At 36.9% G+C, this 23,949-nt stretch overlaps 1 protein-coding gene across 2 annotated transcripts in view; it reads left to right on the top strand.

The window, feature by feature from the left end:
• Positions 1-23,949, top strand: part of LOC120527614 (protocadherin Fat 4) — a 244,285-nt gene that overhangs the window by 202,522 nt on the left and 17,814 nt on the right. For both annotated transcript variants that reach the window (XM_039751216.1, XM_039751217.1), the window contains exons 7-12: positions 1,013-1,193; positions 4,128-4,378; positions 4,659-9,008; positions 11,196-11,300; positions 12,354-12,661; positions 22,885-22,970. In XM_039751216.1, the coding sequence (XP_039607150.1) occupies positions 1,013-1,193; positions 4,128-4,378; positions 4,659-9,008; positions 11,196-11,300; positions 12,354-12,661; positions 22,885-22,970 (5,281 nt within the window). The remainder of the gene's footprint in view (positions 1-1,012; positions 1,194-4,127; positions 4,379-4,658; positions 9,009-11,195; positions 11,301-12,353; positions 12,662-22,884; positions 22,971-23,949) is intronic.

Below are 23,949 nucleotides of genomic sequence, written 5' to 3'. Positions count from 1 at the left end.
TAAAGGAAATCACTTTCAGAATAAGCGTGTAGTTCTGGCAATATTAATTTCAGCTTATCTTTTTTATTATCAAATTGTTAATAATTATATGTTTAGGTTTGAATGTACCTTATTCCTGTGTCAATTCATTTACTGTTACAAGGTGGCAGCTCTGCTGCTTATCAGCTTCAGTCTAGGAATTATATCTCAGCCAGGAACACTATCTGTGCGAAGTCTGCATGTTCTCTCAATGTCCACATGAATAGGCGTTCTCTAGTTATTAGATGTGCATATTAGTGTTTATGGGTATCTCTTTATCTGTCCAGAGTTAGTTACTAGTAGTAGCCTTGTAATCATTGTAGTACTTTAATAGAAAAGGTGAATGGGCTTTCTGAATGAATAAATAGTAAAAATCTCAACAAATTAACAGATTCATATTGCATATTTAGTAGAAATTGTCCTTATGAAATAAAGTTGGTGTTTTGCTTCATACTTTTGCAGACACCATTGAAACTTGATTTTCATTGTTTCATCATTTTTTTGGCTTCAAATTAAATGCACATCCTAAGTCTAATCATGGGGTCACTTGTTTATATCAGTTTCTACCCTTGTGATATAAAAGTTATTCAAAAATAAGACTTGCTGCAGACTTTCACTGGACTTTTCTGCAAGTTGCTTTGTCTGTTGCATAGAATACTAGAAATCTGTCCTCTAGTGAAGTTTTTTCCAAACTGTATTTTATTCAGTTTAACAATCTTGTCACTTACTGGATTGTCTTACATTTAAAGTGTGATGGGTGTGGAATGATATTTGTTAAAGAACTTTGAATGTTAAATATAATTATTTTTATTTTAATATTATTTGAGAAAACTTTTGTTTTAACTTAATGATTTTTATCACAAATTGTTATAGATATTACATGCACATTTTAGGGACTCTTTGAAATAATGTAGATAATTTATCCAAATAATGTCCTGCTTAAGAAAACATGTAAGTTTTTAATATACTTACACAATGTGATCTCTGACTACAGGAACCCCAGCTCTTACTGGCACAGGGACAGTGACTGTTTTAGTTGATGATGTGAATGACAACATTCCAGTTTTTGCTTCCAACACCTTCCATACCAGTGTACCTGAAGACACTCCGACTGGCTCTGATGTGCTTCTTGTAAATTGCTCCGATGCTGATACAGGCCTAAATGCTGTAATAAGGTGAGCCAGTAACCTGCTGTGTGAACTGTAAATGCTCTGAGAATGGAAATGTAGCTCCTGGATTTTTGTTTTTGTTAGAGGTTCTCCCCACTGTGATCAGCTCTCCTGAAGAATAAACTAAAATCTAATTTGGCATATAAAATAATGAGGATGTTAACTGGCATTGACAGCCTAAGAACAGCACACCAGGGGTTGATGTGTTCTTAATGGTTTGAAGAACAAGCCTCAATTGGTTATTAGTCAGATTGTAATGCTCTCAAATAATAATTCTCAGTTGCTTTTTTGTCATTAATATTTTTACTATTACATCATATTTTAATTTGCCCTGTTATTTGTATAACTCATTAGGAAAAGTAAACTCAGTCAGTATGAAAATTATTAAAATATATTGTTTTGTATGGCCTGAAAAAACTATTAATTTCATTTATGAAACAAAAAATATCCATCCATCCATTTTCCAACCCGCTGAATGTGCAGAGAAAGATTACATGTATTGTGCAGTTTCCACCCACATCCCTGAGACACACATGTTAGATTTATGGGTATCTCTAAAACTAATATATGGTTAGGCACTGCCTAGTGCATGATGCTCCAGTATCTCAGAAATATTCCTTGAGTGTATGTGAAGTTTGCTTGCTCTCCCATTGTATCCATGTCTTTCTTTGAATACTCTGATTTCCTCCCTCATTCTAAAGATGCCCATGATGGATGGATAGATAGAGAGATAGATAGGCAGATAGCACCTTACCTGTCCCCAGAGAGAAATTTGGTGTTGGCCAGTGTAACTGACCCTGCACAAGTAAATGCCCAATAATGAGCCACTTCTCCATCCAGGGCTGCGTCTTTCTTTACTTGACTCTGCCAGAATAGACTTTACACCTAAAAAGCTTTGTATTATTATAATCAAAAAATACGAGATGTTGATTTTATTTTGTTCGTTTACATAATATACTGTACATGTTGTGGACAAACCTGGAAAAATACCAGTAATAACTATGTAATAAAATATTGAACCACCAAGTGCCATCAGGGTCACTTATATGCAGTCTCTACCTATAGGTATCCCAGCTGTTACTGGCACATGGGCAGTGACCATTCCACTGATATTCAAAATCTGTTTATTTGGTTTGTCACATTGCTCATGTTTTTCTCTCTGAAATTCCACACGGACTTCACTTTACATACTGCTTCTGATAGAATATGAACAATATTTCCGTCTGAAGACAAATAACAATAACAAAATAATTATCAAAGTTCAGTAGGTTTTTGCTTCTATTTATACTATCCGTTATTATATATAACAGGGCCTATCTAACAGTTTAATATGATCCAGAAAATAACTGCGTATCAATATAATACAAGCTGATTTCTTTCCATCTGGTAGTAACATTCTGTTGAGCATTTTCAGTCTTACCATCTGCATTGTGCAATCTATTAGTTTGTTTTGTAAGGCATGTAGTGATAAAATTAATTTCACTGTTCATTCCAATAGAAGGGGTATCACAAACATTAACACTTCAGTTGAGAATCCTATTTCAAATGATAAATAAATGCAGCAACAGACAAACTGACACTGTAACTTAAAAAAGGAAAATTTAAATAGTAAAGGTGCAGGAAATAAAAAAGAATACTAGAAGAAATACTTATTTTATTGAAGTCTTTGAATCATTCTGGTATTCTGCTCTCATTAATGCAGTACAATGACAGCAGGAATAAATGACAAATTCCATTAACAGCTATAAAGAGGGCATGCTGGCCTCTAAGGACACCAGATGGAGATGCTACATCCCTCTGTGTGACAGTCAATGAGCTGCAATGGGATTAATAATTCTTCTATCAACCTTGTTTATTTCCTACAGTTTTTTCTATTTAAAATTTCTTTTTTTAGGTTATAGTGTTAGTTGCTACATCTGTAGGAATGAAAACTGCACTGAATTTTATTAATAAATTAAACAAATGACTTGGAATGGATATATTGAGAATGACGTCCTTAAGTGAGCATGTCACGTCTGATATCTTGTGTGACTTCACAGGTATAGACCGACTGAAGTTCCACTCTGTTGAATTAATTTCAATTACAGGTCACTGTCGAGAGGTTCGCTTACCTTGGCAGTAACATTCATGCCTCTGGTGACTCTTCCTATGAAGTCAGTAGACAGATTGGGAGATCATGGAGTGTCATGAGATCGCTGGAAAGGGGTGTGTGGCACTCCCAATTTCTATGCAAAAGGACAAAGGTCTAAGTCTTTAGAGTCCTGGTACTTCCTGTCTTGCTATATGGTTGTGAGGCATGGACGCTATCCAGTGACTTGAGACGAAGACTTGACTCCTTTGATACTGTGTCTCTCCGGAAAATCCTTGGGTACTGTTGGTTTGACTTTGTGTCGAATGAGTGGTTGCTCATGGAGTCCCGAATGAGGCACATTACCTGCATTGTGAGGAAGCATCAGTTACGACACTACGGCCATGTGACGCGTTTCCCAGAGGGTGATCCAGCTCGTAAGATCCTCATTGTTGGGGACCTGAATGGCTGGACCAGGCCAAGAGGTCATCCACATAACACCTGGCTGCGGCAGAAACTAGGGACTGGACCGCGTGTCTGCCTGGGGGGTTACCAACTGGGATCCTGAGCTGTTTCGTTGTGCAGTGGGTGCAGCAACACATTGTACCAGTGCATGCTCCCCAACTTGACTTGACTTGACAGGTCACTTCTGCCCTTAGATTTTAAGCACTAGACCAATTGGACCAACAAGTTAATTTAATAACCAATTAATTAATTAAATCTTAACTGTGTTGTGGAACATACTTTTATTTTATTTTGTGTTTCTCCTTTACCCAGGTGATTCCATTTTTTTTTGGCTTCCAGATGCATATAGCGAAAACAATTGGAACAGAACTTTTATTAATATTAATGTTTTTGATTTTCTGCCACAGTTACAGTCTTACCGGGGGTAACTCCCAGTTCTCTATCAACCCTTCTACTGGACAAATTATCATGAGTTCCTTATTGGATCGAGAAGTAAAAAAGGATTACGAACTTGTTGTAGTTGCACATGATGGAGGACGTCCCCTGGCCTTGTCCAGCTCTGCCATAGTCTCTGTTACTATATCAGATGTCAACGATAACCCACCAAGATTCCATCATCATCCATATGTGACACATATTGGTGCCTCTACATCAGCAGGTGAGGAAAAATTAAATAGTGTGTATCAACACTATCATTTTACCTTTATATCCTAAAAAATGGAAAGATCAGTTATGAAGGCCATTTAAACTTTCTATAAGCTTCTAAATGATCCATTCATTGAGTATAATAAGTAGATACATCACAGGCTAAACTGGTGTTTACAATTTATGTGTAAACATGATTTTATAATAGACTGCTATTTATCAAGCAAGTAATAGCAATATTCAAAAGTGATCTTTGTTAGCATTGAAATATAACCTTAATTTTCTTCTTTCAGGTTCACTTGTTTTTGCAGTTACTGTGACAGATGCAGATGCTGGCTCTAATGCTCAACTTCATTATTCACTGATGGGCCGAAATTCTGAAAAGTTTCAAATTGATCCAGTACGTGGAGCCATTACTGCAGCTGAAAAACTTTCAGGAGGTTCAGAAGTAACTTTTGCAGTTCATGTAAAAGATGGAGGAATGTATCCCAAATCTGACAGCACAACTGTTACTGTGAGATTTGTCACAGACCAAGATTTTCCATACATTAAGCCAGGGCAAACCCATTTCATGTTCCCCGAAAACCAGGCTGTCAATACACTGGTCACTACATTTTCTGGATCTTCAACTAGAGCAGCACCTTTGTCGTATTTCATAGCCAGTGGTAATCTTGATAGTGCATTTCATATTGACCAGCAGACTGGAGAGCTTTCCATTAAAAAACCTTTGGACTTTGAAAATATACAGAAATATATCCTTTGGATTGAAGCCAGAGATCAGGGTTTCCCACCATTTTCTTCTTATGAAAAAGTAGAAATAACAATAGTAGATGTAAATGACAATTATCCAGTATTCAAACAAGAATCATTTAGTGCAACAATCCTGGAAAATTTGCATCCACAGAGAGTTATTTTTGTTGTAGCTGTAGACACAGATAGTGGTCTTAATGGACAATTAGAGTATACAATCACAGATGGAAACCATGGAAACAGTTTTACTATTAACAAAGCCACTGGAGAAATTAAGAGCAATGGACCTCTCGATCGAGAAAAAGAAGCCCAGTATTTGTTGATAGTTAAAGCTACTGACAAAGGCTCTCCTCCTAAATCTGCCACAGTCAAAGTTATTATTCATGTATTGGATGTGAATGATAATGCACCCAAATTTTCCAAAATTTTCAGTGCTCAGATACCTGAAAATGCACCCCTGGGATCCACAGTGACTTGTGTCACCACCTCAGATGAAGATACTGGATCAAATGCAGTGAGCCGGTATTCCTTAGCAGACACAAGCCTACCCTTCTCAATCAATTCAGACACTGGGGATATTACTGTAAGCCGACCTCTTAACAGAGAAGATACAGAGCGCTATATTGTGAGAGTTTCAGCTCATGATTCTGGATGGACAGTTAGCACAGATGTTTCAATATTTGTAACGGACGTTAATGATAACTCTCCTCGTTTTAGTCGACCATCATATTACCTTGATTACCCTGAGCTTACTGCAATTGGATCAAAGGTCACTCAAGTCTCAGCTACTGATCCTGATACAGGTTCTAATGGTCAGATATTTTACTTTATAAGATCACAGTCAGAATATTTTAGAATAAATTCATCCACTGGTGAAATTTTCACTAAGCAGTACATCAAATATCAAAATTTAACTGGCGTAAGCAATGTAAACATCAACCGGCACAGTTTTATTGTTACAGCTTCTGACCGTGGTGTTATACCTCTTCTGAGTGAGGCAACTGTGATTGTCAACATTGTGGACAGCAATGATAATCCACCAAAGTTTCAAACTGTTGCCTACTTTACACCTGTAACAAAGAGTGTGAGGCCTGGAACGAAGTTAATAAGAGTTGTTGCTTCTGATGACAAAGACTTTGGTGTCAATTCTGAAATTGAATATTTTATAACAAAGGGTAACAGTTCAAACAAGATTCATTTAGACAGACACAGTGGTTGGGTAAGTGTTTCTTCTTCACTTATGACTGACGTTAATAAACTTTACCTAGCAGAGATAACTGCAAAAGATAAAGGCAACCCACCACTCTCTGCACAAGCAACCCTCCGGATTATTGTTACTGAAGAGAACCACCATACTCCAGAATTCTCCCAAAGTCACATCACCATGAGCATACCAGAAAGCCTTACAGTTGGAACAGTAATAAGAACTGTTTCCGCAAGAGACAAAGACAGAGACATGAACGGGTTTGTTAAGTACAATATTACTTCTGGGAATGACATGGGCCTTTTCGCAATAAACAGTTCTTCAGGTGCCTTAATTTTAGCTAAAATGCTAGATTTTGAAGATCAGGAAATTCATGAACTGAGGATCAGTGCAACAGATAATGGCTGGATTCCAAACACAGGTTTCATCACTATTACCATTCATGTTACAGATGTGAATGATAATTCACCTCTCTTTAACCCTGATGAGTACTTTCCTGTTGTAATGGAAAACGCCCCAAGTGGCACCACTGTTGTAAAAATGAATGCTACTGATAAAGATTCGGGCACAAATGCCATGACTGCGTACACGATTCAGTCTTCAGATAGTGATTTATTTGTAATAGATCCAAATACTGGAATTATTACCACTCAGGGTTTCCTTGACTATGAAGCAAGGCAAAGCTATCATTTAACTGTAAAAGCTTTCAATGTCCCAAATGAAGAGCGGTGCAGTTTTGCCAATGTAAACATCCAGTTGAAAGGTGCTAATGAATATGTTCCCAGATTTGTATCAAAGCAATATTATTTTGAGGTTTCAGAGGCTGCACCCCTCGGAACAATTATTGGAGAAGTTTTTGCAAGTGACAGAGATCTTGGAGTGGATGGAGAAGTCCACTACTTAATATTTGGGAAAAGCAGAATGAAAGGTTTCAGCATCAATAAAAAGACTGGACAAGTTTATGTGTCTGGACATCTTGATCGTGAAAAAGAAGAAAAGATCTCTTTAAGGGTACTAGCCAAGAACACTGGGAGCATTAAGGGCACGGATATTGATGAGGTCATTGTTAATATCACAGTCCTAGATGCTAATGACCCACCTGTTTTCAACTCTGACTTATACAATGTCAAAATCAGTGAAGGTTTTTCCCCTGGCACTCATGTAATCTTTGTCAATGCTTTTGACTCTGACTCTGTACCCAATTGGAGTAGGTTTTCTTATTTTCTGGGCTCAGGAAATGAAAACAATGCCTTCACAATTAATCCTCAGACAGGGCAGGTCTCAGTTGCCTCAGAGCTGGATAGAGAGTCTACCCCTGTTTACAATTTGTCTGTTTTAGCAGTAGATTCTGGATCACCACCTGCAACTGGAAGTGCCAGCCTCATAGTGACATTAGAGGACGTCAACGACAACGGACCTACGCTAATCAGTACAGTTGCAGAGGTTTCTGAAAATGAACGGGCAGGAACGATTGTAGCAACTCTAAACTCCACAGATCGTGATCTACCTCCAAACCAAGGGCCCTTTACCTATAACTTACTTAGCACAGAGCCTACTTCCAATTATTTTAGCCTCAGCCCCAATGGAGTTCTGTCTACTTCCAGAGAGATTGACAGAGAAACAATAAGTGATTTCTATTTGTCTGTAATGATCAGAGACTCTGGTGTCCCACAAATGTCTTCTACCGGAACCATCCATGTTAAGATCAATGACAAAAATGACAACCCCTCTGAGACTAGATCAGTTGAAGTCTTTGTTTATTATTTTGGAAATGTATTTCCTGGTGGAATTCTAGGCACTGTCAAACCTCAAGATCCAGATGTACTGGACACTTTCCGTTGTTCTCTTGCTTCAGGAGTCACAAGTTTGTTTAGTATAGCAGCTGACACTTGCGATTTAAATTCTCAGTCAAGGTCTTCTGAAGGAACATTTGATTTAACAGTCCACAGTAATGATGGTCTCCACGGAACAGTTACAAGCAATGTTCGGGTGTTTTTTATTGGATTTAGTAATGTCACTATTGACAACAGTATCCTTCTCCATCTACAAGTAGAGAGTGTCACTAGCTTGCTAACCCATCATTACCTTAGGTTTTTGCGAATTGCTAACTCACAGCTTGCTGGATTGGGGACTGGTGTTCAGCTATATGGGGCATTTGAACACAGCAACAAAACTTTGCTTATGGCTGCCATTAAACGCAGTTATAACCAGTATGTTAACCCCAGTGGAGTAGCTACATTCTTTGAAAGCATAAAAGACATTCTCCAAAGACAGAGTGGTGTGCACATTAATTCGGTTGACTTTGACCCTTGCATACATAATCCTTGTCATAATGGTGGAAGCTGCAAGAAGTATCTGAGTGTCGGCCATAGTCCAATAAGAGAAGAAAGCATGCCAGTAATCGTTGTGTCTAATGAGCCAATGCCACCGTATATCTGCAACTGCATGCCTGGATATACTGGAACCTTGTGTGAAGCCGACATCGATGAATGCCTTCCACTTCCATGTCACAATGGTGGAACTTGTCATAATTTGGTTGGTGGATTTTCCTGCAGTTGCCCAGATGGATTCACAGGAATGGCATGTGAAAGGGATATCAATGAATGCCTGTCAAACCCCTGTAAGAATGGTGCACATTGCCAGAACTTTCCGGGAGGTTTCAATTGTGTGTGCAAAAATGGATATACAGGTATGCTAATTTGTGGTGTTAGTGTACTGTATGTGTATTTTTTATATGTGTCTGTGTGTACTGTAGTATATATGCAAACATACAAACTATACGTATATGCCAGGTAGACAATACCAGCACTTTCAGAAGTACTAGCCAAAAATAAGCTACTTCCAAAATTGAAAAAATTAATAATATAATCAAAATGCTATAAACAGATAACATAAAGAAACAACACCTTAACAAAGCATTTATTTTTATTCTGGTGTAGTTTGGGATGAGGATGTGAAGTATTTTATGTAGTGTCAGAAGGAAAAAAAGAACTATGTATACTTGTAAACATGTACAGATAGTTTTCTTATGCATTTCCTTTTGATTATTGCCAATCTGCCATTTTTCTGCCCAAGAGGATCTATCCAACAACCAATTTTTGAACCCTGTTAAACTAATCCGGTGTTTGAGAGAAGGCTGGATCATGTTGTGGCAGCACTGGATACGTTGCAGGATCCAGTCCTCAGTGAGGTACCAGTCCAGTCCACTCACACACACACCCACATGGCCAGTTTCAAATTTTCAATCAACCTAACAGACAAGCTTTTGGACTGTGGGAGGAAAACAGGGAAATCAGTGAAGAACCCACACAGAAAAGGGAAGAACATGAAAACTATATAAGGACAGGAAAGAGATTCAAGCCCAAAATGATAAATCTTTGATTCAGCAGAGTTAATACTGTACCCCTAAAACTCCAATCCGATATGAAATGTTTAAATCTTACTAAAGCCCAGCTAACCTAGCCTTGAAAAGTTGTATTGAATAGCTTAGCTCAGCATGTACCATTTACATAGATACACATGATGAATATATTTCAAGGGCAATCTTTTTTTGCATTTTGCTCAACTTAAAGTTTCTAACACAGGATATGTTATCTCAAAAAATCATTAGGTTGTTACGATATTCATGCCATTAGAACTTTGTAAAAACATTGGTTTTTGGTTAATGTTTTTGGAAAGTCTCAATGTGTTAAAAAATACTTTCTGTCTTACAGTAGTTTGTATGCCCTACCAGTGAACCTCCCCATTTCCTGTTTTACCTGCTGTGCCTTGCTGAAGGAATTCACCTTCATTAAGTTATTTGCTTTAGGTTGTTCAAATCATAGCCCTAATGTTGTAAAAATAAACGCTCTTATAGCATGTCTCACATTTCATCTATTTGTGTAGTACAGTGTCTGAGTGTCGTTTACAGTGTTCTGTCCAACAATACTGTATGAACTGTTTTCATCATGTACTTGTAATTTTATTTTGTTGTCTAGATATCTTCAACAATGTAAAGTGTTTTCATAGTTGCTGGAGAATCAGAATTCAGTTTGTTTCTCATTCACACAATTAACCAAATTATCTGTATGTGCACTTATCGGAGCAGCTTCAGGCATAAAGCTCGATCCATTCCTGTACAGAATGCCAGACCTATCGCAGGGCACAGTAGACCCCGCATACACTTTTACTGAATCAGTTTAACATCACAGTTTAATGTAATTTGCATTGCATTGCGATGTCAACAGAAACCAGAGCACCTGAGGAAAGTACAAGGGTACACTAGAAGAACTTTCATGCACATGACCAAAGTGGGAATTAGCTAAATTTAAAATTCATTGACCCTATATAAATTTTACATACTGTATATTTAAATGGCACCCTGCCTGTCAAAGAATTTTGAGACATCAGGCTGATCATCTTTGACTTCATTTGTAGATAATGAGAAATTAATCTCTTTGTACTCTTCTGGGTTAAAACTGTTATCTCCAAATTAAGCAATTTCAATCTGAATAAATGAAAGATGTTCAATTTGAGATTTTGCCTTTAGGGTCATTGATGAAGTCAAGGTTGATGAGTCTGTCTCATTACAGTTTTTTTTGTTGTTGTGTTAATTATCTTAAGTTTATATTCTGATTCAGCAGTGACTAAAGGGTTTGTTTTGTTGAGTGTTATTGTCAATTTGTTTAAGCATTGCTCCAATAATAATTTGAAAATCATCATGCAATCAATGATTTACACTACCCTAAAATCGATAGCATATATATTTTCAAAATGGATGCCAGTTCACAGTCCATTAATAATTTAAATTGGCATAATTCCTTCACAGACATAGTTGCTATATATTATGAGTTAAGCACAATCATTAATTTTAATCAGTGCTGTTTTGTGAATCTAGGAAAAACGTGTGACTCTGCCATCAATTACTGTGAATGTAATCCTTGTTTTAATGGGGGATCCTGTCAGAATGGAGTGGATGGCTATTACTGCCATTGTCCATTTGGTAAGTGACCACACTTAAATGCCAGGAAGATGAGTACCTTGGTGCCATCCAGATAGTTTTTACCTGTTTAGTTTTTGCCTATTAGATAGGAAAAACCTGGAAATGTTTTATCAGAAATAATATAATGCAAATTAGATTTCATTATAATGGAACATTGCTTAAATATCATTTCCTCGTTTTCATGTGTTTTAACTAGGGATATCAAAAGTGTAGTGTCTTTTATTTATTTTTCCATGTTCCTATATGATTTATCATTAATGTTTTACTTTTTGACTGTGTCCTGTCTATTCATGTTATTGATCATATGTAGTTGTCTACTTTACGTTGGTAGTATTTTCTAAAGTTTTTGTTCAGTCCTATTAAAGAGGGCTTCATGGGATTTAAGGAACTACTGCAGTTTATATTGCTGCCACCAAACATTTTCCCCGTCTTTTGAGATGATACAGTCTTTTTTCATCATTTAACAGAGAGATTCCATAACTTTTCTTTAGTACTAGGGTGTTGTACCATGTTAGCCATTATGAATGTAGAGAAGAGCCAAGCAAAATGACACCTTTTATTGGCTAACTAAAAAGATTACAATATGCAAGCTTTCGAGGCAACTCAGGCCCCTTCTTCAGGCAAGATTGATCACTGTAATTTAAATATTTCTTCATGAAAGTTGTATTTCATCATAAATGCCTTTTAAAGCACCATTTTATTTCCCAAAATTAATATTTTCATTAAGAAAATTTACATTAAAGACTCGGTTATGAAGGCCTACGTAGTATACACCATAGCCTTTTCCACTGTACTGTGACGTCATTTCTGTTGCTGCAGTCTTTTATATACTCATAGAGCCATGAAATTTGCCTCAAAAAATCATCAACACACTGTAATTCCTTTTTATTCCTCCTAACAATACATTACATCTTGCCATGTAATTGAAAAGTAGCTATTCTGTCAGTATTCTAGTAAAATGAAAAATGCATTAACACCAATAAATCTATTAGACTTCAATAGAAATAAAGTGTTGTATTTACATGGTTTGTGACCCATGTTTGCTGTGCTTAGGTGTCTTTGGCAAGCATTGTGAGCTGAACAGCTACGGTTTTGAAGAGTTATCGTATATGGAGTTCCCAAGTTTGGATCCAAATAACAATTACATCTACATCAAGTTTGCAACTATTAAGAGTAATGCCCTCTTACTGTATAACTATGATAATCAGACGGGAGATAAAGCTGAATTTCTGGCTTTGGAAACATATGAAGGAAGAATGAGATTCTCATTTAACCTTGGAAGTGGAACGTACAAATTAATGGCTATGAAGAAGGTTTCTGATGGGCAGTTTCACACTGTCATTGCTCGGAGAACAGGAATGGTGAGTACTTGAACACCTAGTTCATTGTCTGTCTTATTCAATATTATATGAAAATTCATAGTTCTACATTCTGGATTCTGTAATGCATGTGTTACAGCAATTTGCTTAACTACAAAGTCCAGAGTTCATGTACTGTATGTCTGGCTTTATGAACCAAAACAGTATCTGCTAAGCAACCAGCCTGTTTTAGTCTGTGGATTCTGGCAGGTCAGTGTGGCTTTCGAACTTGTGACACATTTTACATTTCTGGTCTTTTTCAAATTGAATAAAACACTACTGTACTTTATTTAGTACAAAGTTTTTCTTCAGTCATTTTTGTATGATCAGGGAAAAAATCCACAAAAATGTCAGAACTATATTATGTAGGCCCCTTTACATTACTTGAAGTCTGTCATTTCCTTCAGCGTACTGGGATTTGGTAGGAAACTGGTAAAATCATTAAATTGTCAGTATTGCGATAGTGCAGAGTGACAGGATGGAAAGGTACCCAGTTTGCTTTGATAAATGTAATTCCATATTCACATTTTAGGAATATTTCGTAATAAGAAGGAAATTAACATGTTCTGTCACCTAAAAAAATAAAATAAAATAAAAAAGAAGCATCATGTTCATACTCCCACTGGTAATATAAAATAAATCTAGCATAAGTGTTTGGAGAGAGATGACGCATTGCTGAAACATACTTGCAGAGGCCAATATTAATGTTAATAATAAACAGAAAATTAAATAAATAAATAAAAATATATGCCTAGCTTCATTTCAGTGAGGTCAGGGTTGATATTTGCAAAACCCATAATACTGAATGTAATAAGAAAAGGTTGGTTCTTTTGTTTTATGTAGCTTACTGATTCATCTGTCCACTGTCTAATTGTATGCAATGTTTAAAGCGAATTTGCTTGTTTGATTACTTTATTATTTTGAAAAGTATTATGAGTTATCAAGTGTTATTTCCACCATAAGAACAGCATGGAGTAAAGAAGTATTACAGTTCAAATAGGTTAACAGGTTAACATTACTATAAAACAGAAACAAAACACTGACGTGCTTGTTTGTGGTTCTGATTGGTTCTTTACTGCACAGTTGATATTAGACTCAAGACTCAGTCATTTTCTTACAAAACAAAAAGTTCCATATTTCAAGTCACACATAAAATAAGAAAAGTTTTGACAAGAACAGGCAATTCAGCTCAGCATAGCTTTTCATAGTCAAGATCTAAAAGTCCATGAACTACTACTCTGCTTGCTAACTTAGTCTAAGCATCTAATATCATGTGTCACTGCATCCTTGGAGATTTTAAACATTCCTTTTGTCACATGAAATTCCTGAACTCACCCATTCCATTTCTAGGTTACAGGGTGCCAGCCTGTATTGCGTTCAAAGCAAAAAATAGCCCTGGATGTCGTACCAGTCCTTTGTAGATGCCGCTTATGCACAAAAATATGCAAACACTATGCAGACATTAGCCAGGTGTAGGATGCAGTGACAGGACATTGGATTCATAAGGCAGTAGTTTTGACCTCACTTCTGTCATGTAATCTTTTAATCGTAATTTGTTTAAACTGATAATATTTATCTCATTTATATCAAAAATAAAAACAGCCACATGGCTTAAGATGGTAGGAGAAAACTATGTTTACTGGAATAAAAAAACTCAGTATCAATAAAGCTTATAAATGTGGGCTGAAAGTCTTTTAAGAATCGATAGCATGAACATTTATGAAAATCAAATAGCCACCTGAAAACTATTTTCTATTGAAAATGACCCTTTCATTTTCCTACCTAAATGACACTCATTGTCATTGATTTGAGATAATACATCTGGTTACCTTATTTGTGCTACATGTGTTAGAAGTCGACCTAGTGCCATGCTTTTTTTATTGAAACATGCATTTTCATTGCGCGTGCCCAGGCTGATTGAGATTTGTTGATACCTGTTAAATGCTCAGCACTCACAGCCTTTCAGATCCCTTGTACAAGCCATTTTTTGTTATTATTTTTATACAGTAAACTATAAAACAGTTCTTTCAATTAGTCTTACAGTTTTATCTAGTTCTGCTGAAACAGCTTTCTTCTTCAAGGGGCAATCACAAAGCATGGAGTTGCAACTTCACATCACTTGGACCTTAGGTCAAACCATGGCTGTTCCTATGTTGATATGGGTTACTCTCAAAGATCAAAGAGGTCTTGTTATGTTAATTTACAACTCAAAAGCTGACCCTGAAAAAAGTGTGTATGTCAGGGCATCCTTTGTGCCTATTGTAGTTATGTGCTGCTATGTGGATGTTTCTGCTGAGTACAGGATAAAAATGGGGTATAGAAAGGATGAATAGGATGTGCTGATAGATGCGCATGTACTGTACGTTATGTTAGCAAACGTCTTGTTGAAATATTACCATGATGTACTTATATTTAATACCAGAATATACAAATATACAAAGATATACTGCATGATAGCTGTGTAACAAGTCTATAGCCATCCTGACAAGTGTGTGGACACAAGGTCTTATAAAGGAACTTGTGTAACTGTGCTGTTACATTAAGAGTGCAGAGAGTTGAGAGACTGCCTGGGAGATGGGTTGATTTAAGGTAGTGCTGGCACACCAGCAGCTACTGGAGGGAGCTCTCTCCTGGTGACAGTGGTATAGTTATAGAAATCAAAACTCCATCCCATCACTTTTAAGGGATTCTGAGATTAAGCTATAATTTAGCTCAGGGAAAGATATAAAGCCAGCCCAAATTCAGAGGGTGATGAAGTGTAAAATCAGGGGAGAGCTAATGGTAAGTACTCAGCTAGGGGGAAGATGTGAAAACAAGGCATTGAAAACTGATAGAAAGAAAGAAAGAAAGAAAGAAAGAAAGAAAGAAAGAAAGAAAGAAAGTCAAGGGTGGGAAATGCAGAGAATTTGATTGTGGTTCTTTTTCTTTGTTACTTCTGCATTTCTCCCTGTGTTCATCTCTCCTTGTGTGTAATGTAATAATGTAAGGGAATAAACACACATTGCTTTGGCCTCAGTGGCTTTATTCAAGGTTCAGGCACTCAATGAGAGTGCATCTTTCATTTCAATTTTATTACTACATGAATGTTCAAGGAATGCTTTGAAAGTATAAAATTAATTAATCAATCAATAGTTATTCATTATTAAACTAATTTCCCACCCTGCTAAAAATTGCAGGATTTCTCTCTTTTTTCAAAATATAAGCATTTTATGAACTGTTATTACTTCAGTCCCAGAAAGATTAGGTACCAGTCAGGAACCAAACACCTACAACTAACACTATTTCATATACTGCCATTTTTGAATGAACATTAAGTGTAACATTTCCTCTTTTTAACATTTTGGAAGAAAACAGAGAACCTACATCAAAAAGACAGAGAGCACACAAATTCAATACAGATTGTCTCAGAGACAGCATTGAAACCCACCTCTGTGTTGCTCGCTGCTACACGACAGTACCAATCGTCTTTTACTAAAACATCTGCTTGCTAGTGATCCCACAAGAACAAGGTAATTTGAATCCCAGTCAACAGTTTAAAAGACATTGTTACTGCTGCAGTGCCTGCTGTTTGAGTGGCCTTTGTAAAGAAAACAATTAAGGTAGAAAAATCTTAGAAAGAGAATTCATTCCTTAAAAACAGAAGAAATTGAGTAAGTTCTGTGGCAACAATAGACAATCAATTTTCTTTATTTGATCATTCAGTCATAGTGGGATGACTCCCAGCATTCTACAGTTCTTACAAAAAGATAATCAAATGCCTTTGCCTTTTTATGACTGCATAGAATGAAAGCAAAAACAAAGCAAGAACCAAAACAAAAGCATTAATTAAATGCAGGAATCAGGCTTTGAATAAATGATGGTGGGAAAAAATCCAGTGCTCTCAGCTTTTAGCGATCACTTTCATTTTTTGGTATAGCATTTATTTCCTGCCTGATGGGATGTTATCCAGGATGAAAAGTTCACAGGACAGTTTGACAACCATGACAAGTCCCCAGAAATTGTCTTGAGCACTCTGAGACAATGTTTTCCAAGAATAGTACATCATGCTGCCTGAAGACAATTAAACACTGGAAGATTCTGGCAGAAGGATGTCCCATTAATTGAATTTGCTTTGGTGTTTTTACATTTTTCGATCAATAATGATAGATTTAAAAAAAAAACTCAAACAATTACATAATAGAAAGAAGTTTATCCCGATGATAAACTGGTGGAATAATGCATGCTAGGGCAATAGTAACTGGTCTTCCCTGACAGCTCCAAAAACATGGGGTCAAATGCTTTCTATTTGTATTCAAGTTTCACATCCCCAAAATTCTTTGTGTTATTTAGTAACTTTGAAATCAGCGTAATATGAATGTGTGTGAGTGTATTAATGATGTACAGGATTCTGGATTGCACTGCTTATATCAACTGTCTCTCAGCATGCTAGCTTAGTAAAGAAGGCATGGATTCTGCCAGTTTAGGCACTGACATTCACATACAGAACAACAGATTTACAGCATAGTTAAACTGAGCCGGCATCATGCAGGTGCAGAAGTAGGCTCTGCTACCTCAGAGCTGCACAGTTTGCATCCGTTTCTTCAGGTAAATGGGTTTACTTCTGCAACTTAAAAAACATTTTTTATTAGATCAACAGGCAGCTTTTAAATGAAAAGTGCACTGTGTTAGACTGGTTTCTTATTCAAAGTTAAGCATTGACCTTGTCCCTGATGCTTTTTTTGCTATACTTCTGCTCTCATCACTTTTATGTTAAAAATATGAATTCAGGGAACAAAATGTTAAATTTTTACCCATGTAACTCTTCTTTATTCATCTGATTAATGATTGTCTTGCATATTTGTCTGCTGGTTAGGGTTGCACAACCCTTGCAATGTGTGTTTTCATTTAATCCAGAGCTTTATTTATTAATCTAAATTAGCAAAATGATGTCAATTTAAGCACACACATCAGTGCTGTCAGTCTTAAGCAGTCTTTAAATATCAAATCTCAAATTGAATATCATAATAATACATCATGCTTGTGTAATTTGTAGATATTTATTATATTGTGTGAGTGCCATGGAGTATTGACAGGCATCCTGGCTGAACAATGGCATGTCCTCTTGCCAAGGTGGAAGGTGCCAGGGTAGAGGCGAGCAGAAGCCAGAGGCCTAGAGCAGTTCCATCCCCAATATGTTAGGTGGCAGTGGTCCCAGCTGGGACATCCATAGGGTTTCATGGGAAGTGGATTCCAGAAGTGCAACCTTGTCAAGGTCCCTGGGTGCAGCAAGGGGCCACTGTTGGGGGAAGATTACTCTAGTTCCCAAAAAACCCGGAACTGCTCCCCACAAGTCATGCAGGTTCACTGGAAGCTATTTTATGCCGGTCCAGGAAATAAAGAGCCCTCTGCCTTATCTCGAAGAGTCAAAGTCGGGAGGGAGCGGGCAACTCTCAAATGGAGGTGGAAGGAGAGAAAAGAGTAACTGCTTTGTGTGATTATTAGTTGTGCTATATTGTGAAAAGTGCTTGGTGAATTGAAAATCCATTATTTGAATCTATGATTGTGTTGGGCATTATTTGGTCTGTGGTTTGGGGCTTTGTGGCACCACTTACTGGTAAGAAATGTTAAATAGCTTGAAAATGTACACATCCTTCTCACAGTTCCGAAGAAATCAGGTGAATAGTAGTACATTTTTCAATATGTGACATTGAGAAGCTTCAAGTAAAGTTCTGCGTGAATTGGCCTTGATGATCAGGATATAACAACTCAGGGGAGCAGCATTACTTGGTTGAGTGCAAATAACCTGGGACTTTACAAAGGAAATCATATATAATATAGACATATCCAGTAAACTGTAAATGAGCCAATAGATTAAAAGCAGTAGCCAAAGGCATAATGAACAGTCGACGGGTGGAAAGAAAGAAACATAAGTGACAGAAGGTGACCAAAGATAATGAGAGAGTGTTTTTTTTCATAGGTGCTCTTGCATTTAAGACACTAAAAAACTGCAGTGGCACAACACAGAAAAACACATTCTCGCACATATGTACCTCATCCATAGTAATTGAACACAGTATTTCTAAACTCTCTCCAGCTGGCAGTTTGCCACTGCCATAGGTTTCAGCACATTACTCAGGGCAATTTTGGGTCAACGAAAGGTCTAAACAGGAAGGAAAATGCCTGTGCCGCATATTGTACAGTTTTTCGATTGAGCTACTCATACTTGGCCTTTAGTTTCCTCTTGATGTGTGCATTCAGCTTGCTTTGACTTATTTTCAGAAATAGTTTTGAAGTCTAGTAACTCTTGCTGTTTGATTGCATGAGCTAACTTCTAATCTCCTGTGAGTAGGGATCCCTATGGGACTGAGGAAAATAGTGGTGGACAGAACCAGCTACTGCTGCGGAAATCTCATCATTAGACGGTGCACAGATCAAAGGCTCGGTGGGGTGTTAGGATGAAAAGGAAAGGGGATTTGGAGTATTGTTCACCAGGTGAAAAATTAACTTTTTGACTTTCCCTAATAATTTTAAAGTGCTGTTTCCTTCTGGTTGATCTCTTGCACTTTGTTTCTGCTGAGAGCGGAGATAAATGTGCTGCCTCAGTTTGATAGAATGGTGCTTATTACAAAATGCATCTTTTATGCTTTTTGGTTCTGTAGCTGTTTTTCATTATGTAGGTAAGCAACAAGAAGGGCTAGGAGTATGACCTATGGGTGGCTGGTTTGGGATTTTTTTGTGAGAAGAGAACTGCAAAGGAACTGTGCATTAAGTCCTTTAAGAAAAATAAAGGAAGCTTGTGTCTTGCTTTGTCGTGCTTAAATGAATCTTTACATTGAAGAGCAATTTCTAATTACAAGTTGAATATATAGTGCAACATCACATGAGGCATTTACATTTGAGATAACTCAACGTTCATCCCCATATGAAACTTATAAACATGCTGTAATCCTGAATGTAGTCAAGTATTTTATAGGCTTAAAGGGTCATTATTGTCCAGTTCATAGAGTATAGTAAAATTTTACCTGTGCGTGCTAATCAACCTGCAGCACATCACCACTCTCCAGTACCATGATTAGTGAGTATAGCAACCTTACCTTGAAGCTTCTCTCTTCTTTGCTTTAAGTATGGTTAAGAGCAGTGGGAGATGTTAGGTGCTCTTGAATCCATGATAATGTCAGAAGGCCAAAGAAATGGCAATAAGTTGTATTTTATTACAAACAGACAGGGTAGATTAAAGCAGAGTAGATAAGTGGATTAAGAAAAAGTACCAATAATTACAGAAAACCACATATTCTGTGCTTACACAGGGTTTATCTACATAGATTATGTACTACAAGGGGTAGCTAAGCCACCTTTCACTATAGTTCTCTCATATTCTCCCTTTTCTCATTTCTCTTTCTTCTTTTCTTCATGCCACTTGTATCCTTATTCTTTCACTTCCCAACATGAAGATCAGTACATGCCTTTTGCAAAGAAGCTTTTAAGCTGCAGCCCAAAACACTTCCAAGGTCATTCCTAACACCTAGGACTCCTGGAGCCAACCAGCTGAACATTTCTCTGTAGTCCTGAACACCAGCTCACACTTAAAGGATTAGTAAACCCACAAGAAGTTTGTCAATCATAACTGGCCTCCCTGCTGCAAAACATCAGACTAGGGGGACACACTACATTGACATACTAGTTCTCTACCACTGCAATAATTTCTTCAGAACATTCTCTATAATGGCATGGCTTACTGCCATGATATGCATGGTACTGGTACAATGACAACAAAGGCTTCCTAATTCTATATTACTATTAAGGCAATGGGTGGCACAGTGCCACCACTGCTCCCATGCAAGAAGAAGGAGTTGATAAATTGGCCATAATGTGCATGTGGTTAACCTATGGTGGACTGGCACACTTTCTGGGGTTGTTTTGTTCCTACCTTGTGACCAATGTTTACTGAGCTAGACTACAGCTGCTTCATGACCATGCCCATAGGCAGGGTAAGAATATGTATGGATGGAGGATTGGATGCTAAGACAATTTAGGGTCATGCTTAACATGTTCTAATCTAAAATCTCTTCACTGTGTAGACAATCACAAGTCATTTTATATTTTAAGTCACAATTAAAGTAAACTGTTAAAATGTAAGTAAAACATGCAGCAGTAAGAGATAACAGGAGGAATTGCCTGACAAGTTCTAAAACAGCAGGATATTATACAAAGGGGATGTGGAAATCAAATACAGTTTCAGTGTGAAATTACACAAAGGAGGAACACGATGCAATTTAAAGTAGAAGAGAAAATAATGCATTTTAGGTAGATCTTTCTCATCAATCAATCCAAAGTAATGTACAGGATGGTTACTGTCACAACATACAGCAGGGGGGCTATTGCAGCTTGTTAATTAAGGGACAGAAATTAAAAAGCAAAACAGAAACAGATGGTTTTGTAGTACTGACTTAAACATTTACACAGTTGGAGGTTTCACTCTTGGTGGAATTTGCTAATCGGTTTCTTTTCTCGCCTTTTTTACTCATGTTTTACAGCCATTCTTTCCATTTTTTTTAATTGTGACATCATTATTACTTCACCGCAGTGTTTATCAGATCACACTGCTATGTGTGCATGTTACAAAACATGAGATCTAGCACTCATTTGCAATTGTTGCACTAATACTAGCTTGTATCATTTCAGAATTATTTTCCAAGATTGTCAAGGTATTACACTTAAAATGTCAGCCTTTTGTTGAATTTGTGAGCTGTTTCCTTTTGTTAGAGCTGGTGTAGATTTAGTTGGCAAGTGATTCTTTTAATATTTGCTTTTGATATGTGGTTTTTGAAGGCACCTTTGAGCAAGTTTGTGCTTGAAGTTGCTCAGACTTCACACATATATTATATATATATATATATATATATATATATAATTATGTGATATCATCTACTGTTACATTCTACTCCATACTAATATTTTTATTTTAATATTGTATTGAGGATTACGTGTGTTCTGTCCTGTGTATTGTATTGTATTGACCCCCATCTTTTTGACACCCACTGCATGCCCAACCTACCTGGAAAGGAGTCTCTCTTTGAACTGCCTTTCTCAATGTTTCTTCCATTTTTTCCCCTACTTGTCTTTTTACTAAGTCAAGGCTGGGGGGCTGTCAAGAGGCAGGGCCTGTTAAAGCCCATTGCGGCACTTATTGTGTGATTTTGGGCTATACAATAAATTGTATTGTATTATATTGTATGTAGTTGGCCTTGCAATTTTTAAGACCTGCAGGTTAGATTCAACTCTTTAAATTTGTCTGATAAAAAAGTGTGTTTGGGTGCTTGATTAAATGTCCCCTGTGATTGATTTACATTTCATACCGGCTTGACTCCTGCCTTGCTGCTAATGTTTCAAGAATATGTACTGCAACCCTGAATTGTATTAAAATGGTGGGAAAATGGATGAATGAATGAATGAATGAGTAATTTTACACATTTTGCCAGCACTTGCAAAATTAGAAGGCCTTGCTTCTGGCAGTTTTTGTAACTGATAAGGTAATACAACTAATGGTAGCATAGCATCCTTTTGTTTCATATGGGTAAATGTTGTTTAACGTCTGTTTTCTTTCAATCACAGCTACTCACAATATAGAATTTTGCAATACAGTACGCATTGGCTATAATATACGAGAACCTGATTTAATTTATGTCCTTACTGAACTTTGAAGAGAGGTTGTACCCCTGTGTTTTGCAGCTGTTTCAGGTTTCTTCCTGCAGTAACTCAGATGTATCAAGCAGATGTCTTCTGCATTTTGCATCCTGGGACCCATACTCTAAATGTTCCAGATAAATGCTTACTGGTATAGAGCCCCTAATTACATAAGCAGACATATAAATCTTCAGCATCCCACCTTGAACATAAAGAATAATTATCAGTTGGATTATGCACCCATTATTTTTTTGCATTCATCCAGTATATGCTAATATGTAAATGTTTCTTTTTCTGTTATTCCCACAGTTTTCCTTGTAGACTTATTTACTAAAATAACCATACCTGTACTTTTGATAAAGCTATTAAGGCCTGCATTTGCATACCATCTTGATAGAAACTTGCTATTGAAAAGTGACCCAAAACCACTTCATTATTTGAGACTTAATTGAATAAAACATTGCTTTTCAGATACAAAAGGTCATTTTGCACCAAAAACTAAAAAATATTCCAAATTGAAAGTTAAATTCCTAACAAAACTGAGCTGTGTTTTTTTTTTCTAGGCTGCATCCCTGACTGTAGATTCCTGTACTGAAGACCAGGAACCTGGATACTGTGCTGTTAGTAATGTGGCTGTTCATAAAGACTGGTAAGAACCTCTGTCAGTTAATGTAACATTCAGAGTTGAATTCAATTACTTACATACACATTTGGACAAATTATTGTAATTTTAGTAAAGTTATTACTTTTTCATCAACTGTCAACAGTAGCCATTACGGTTTGCTTTTTAAATTGTGTAAATTTCAAATATATTAAAGCAGTAATTAATGTATTGTTAGCAGTAATCATAGTAAAAACATTTGGAACTGGATGGCAGGTTATATATTAGCATTAACATTTGGAATTCAATAATATGACAGAGTAAATCCAATCACAATTTGTTGTAGCTGAACATATAATGCAATTGGCTATTGCAAAACTGCGCGTACTGTATCTGATTAGTCAGTGTGCAGAAGAGCAGTCAGTGGTTAACAAAAGAAATGAGTCCTAATGGAGTTATTGAGGATTTGATGGATGGAGATTAACATTGTAAGATAGAGTTCAGAAGATTGACAGTCAAGGAAATGAAGCTGTTCTCTATCCTGCTGGTGTGACAGCAGAGGCTCCTACACCATTTCCTAAATGGAAAAAGAGTCAGGCTGTGTATGGTACAGATACATGGTATACATGATGATACCCCTCACTTTTTGCAGACAGTGTTTGCACTGAATTTCCTTGTCAGAGGGTAGTTGGACACCGGTTGAAGTGTTGGCCATTTTTTACCACCTGTTGGAGGACTTTTGATTGAGTTACTTACTGAGTATTTGCCATACCACACTGAGATGTAGTTTGTCTGTATGCTCTTAGTCTTACAGTGCTAAAAGTTCATTAAAACCTGAAGATGTAAGTGAGCTTTCTTCAGGTTCCTCAGGAAGTAAAGATGCTGATACGCTTTCTTAATTAGATTGGAGGTGTCCAAGGCCCAACTAGGATCCTCAGAGATGTGGATTCCCAGGAACTTGGAGCTTACCATATGCTCTACCTCAGCCCCATTGATATAGATAGAGATGTGACTCCTCTTAGTCTAC

The sequence above is a fragment of the Polypterus senegalus genome, chromosome 4 (genome assembly GCF_016835505.1).
Source record: "Polypterus senegalus isolate Bchr_013 chromosome 4, ASM1683550v1, whole genome shotgun sequence".
NCBI lineage: Eukaryota > Metazoa > Chordata > Cladistia > Polypteriformes > Polypteridae > Polypterus > Polypterus senegalus.
Note: the sequence above shows the minus strand (reverse complement) of the source record. Positions and strands in the feature narration are given on the sequence as shown.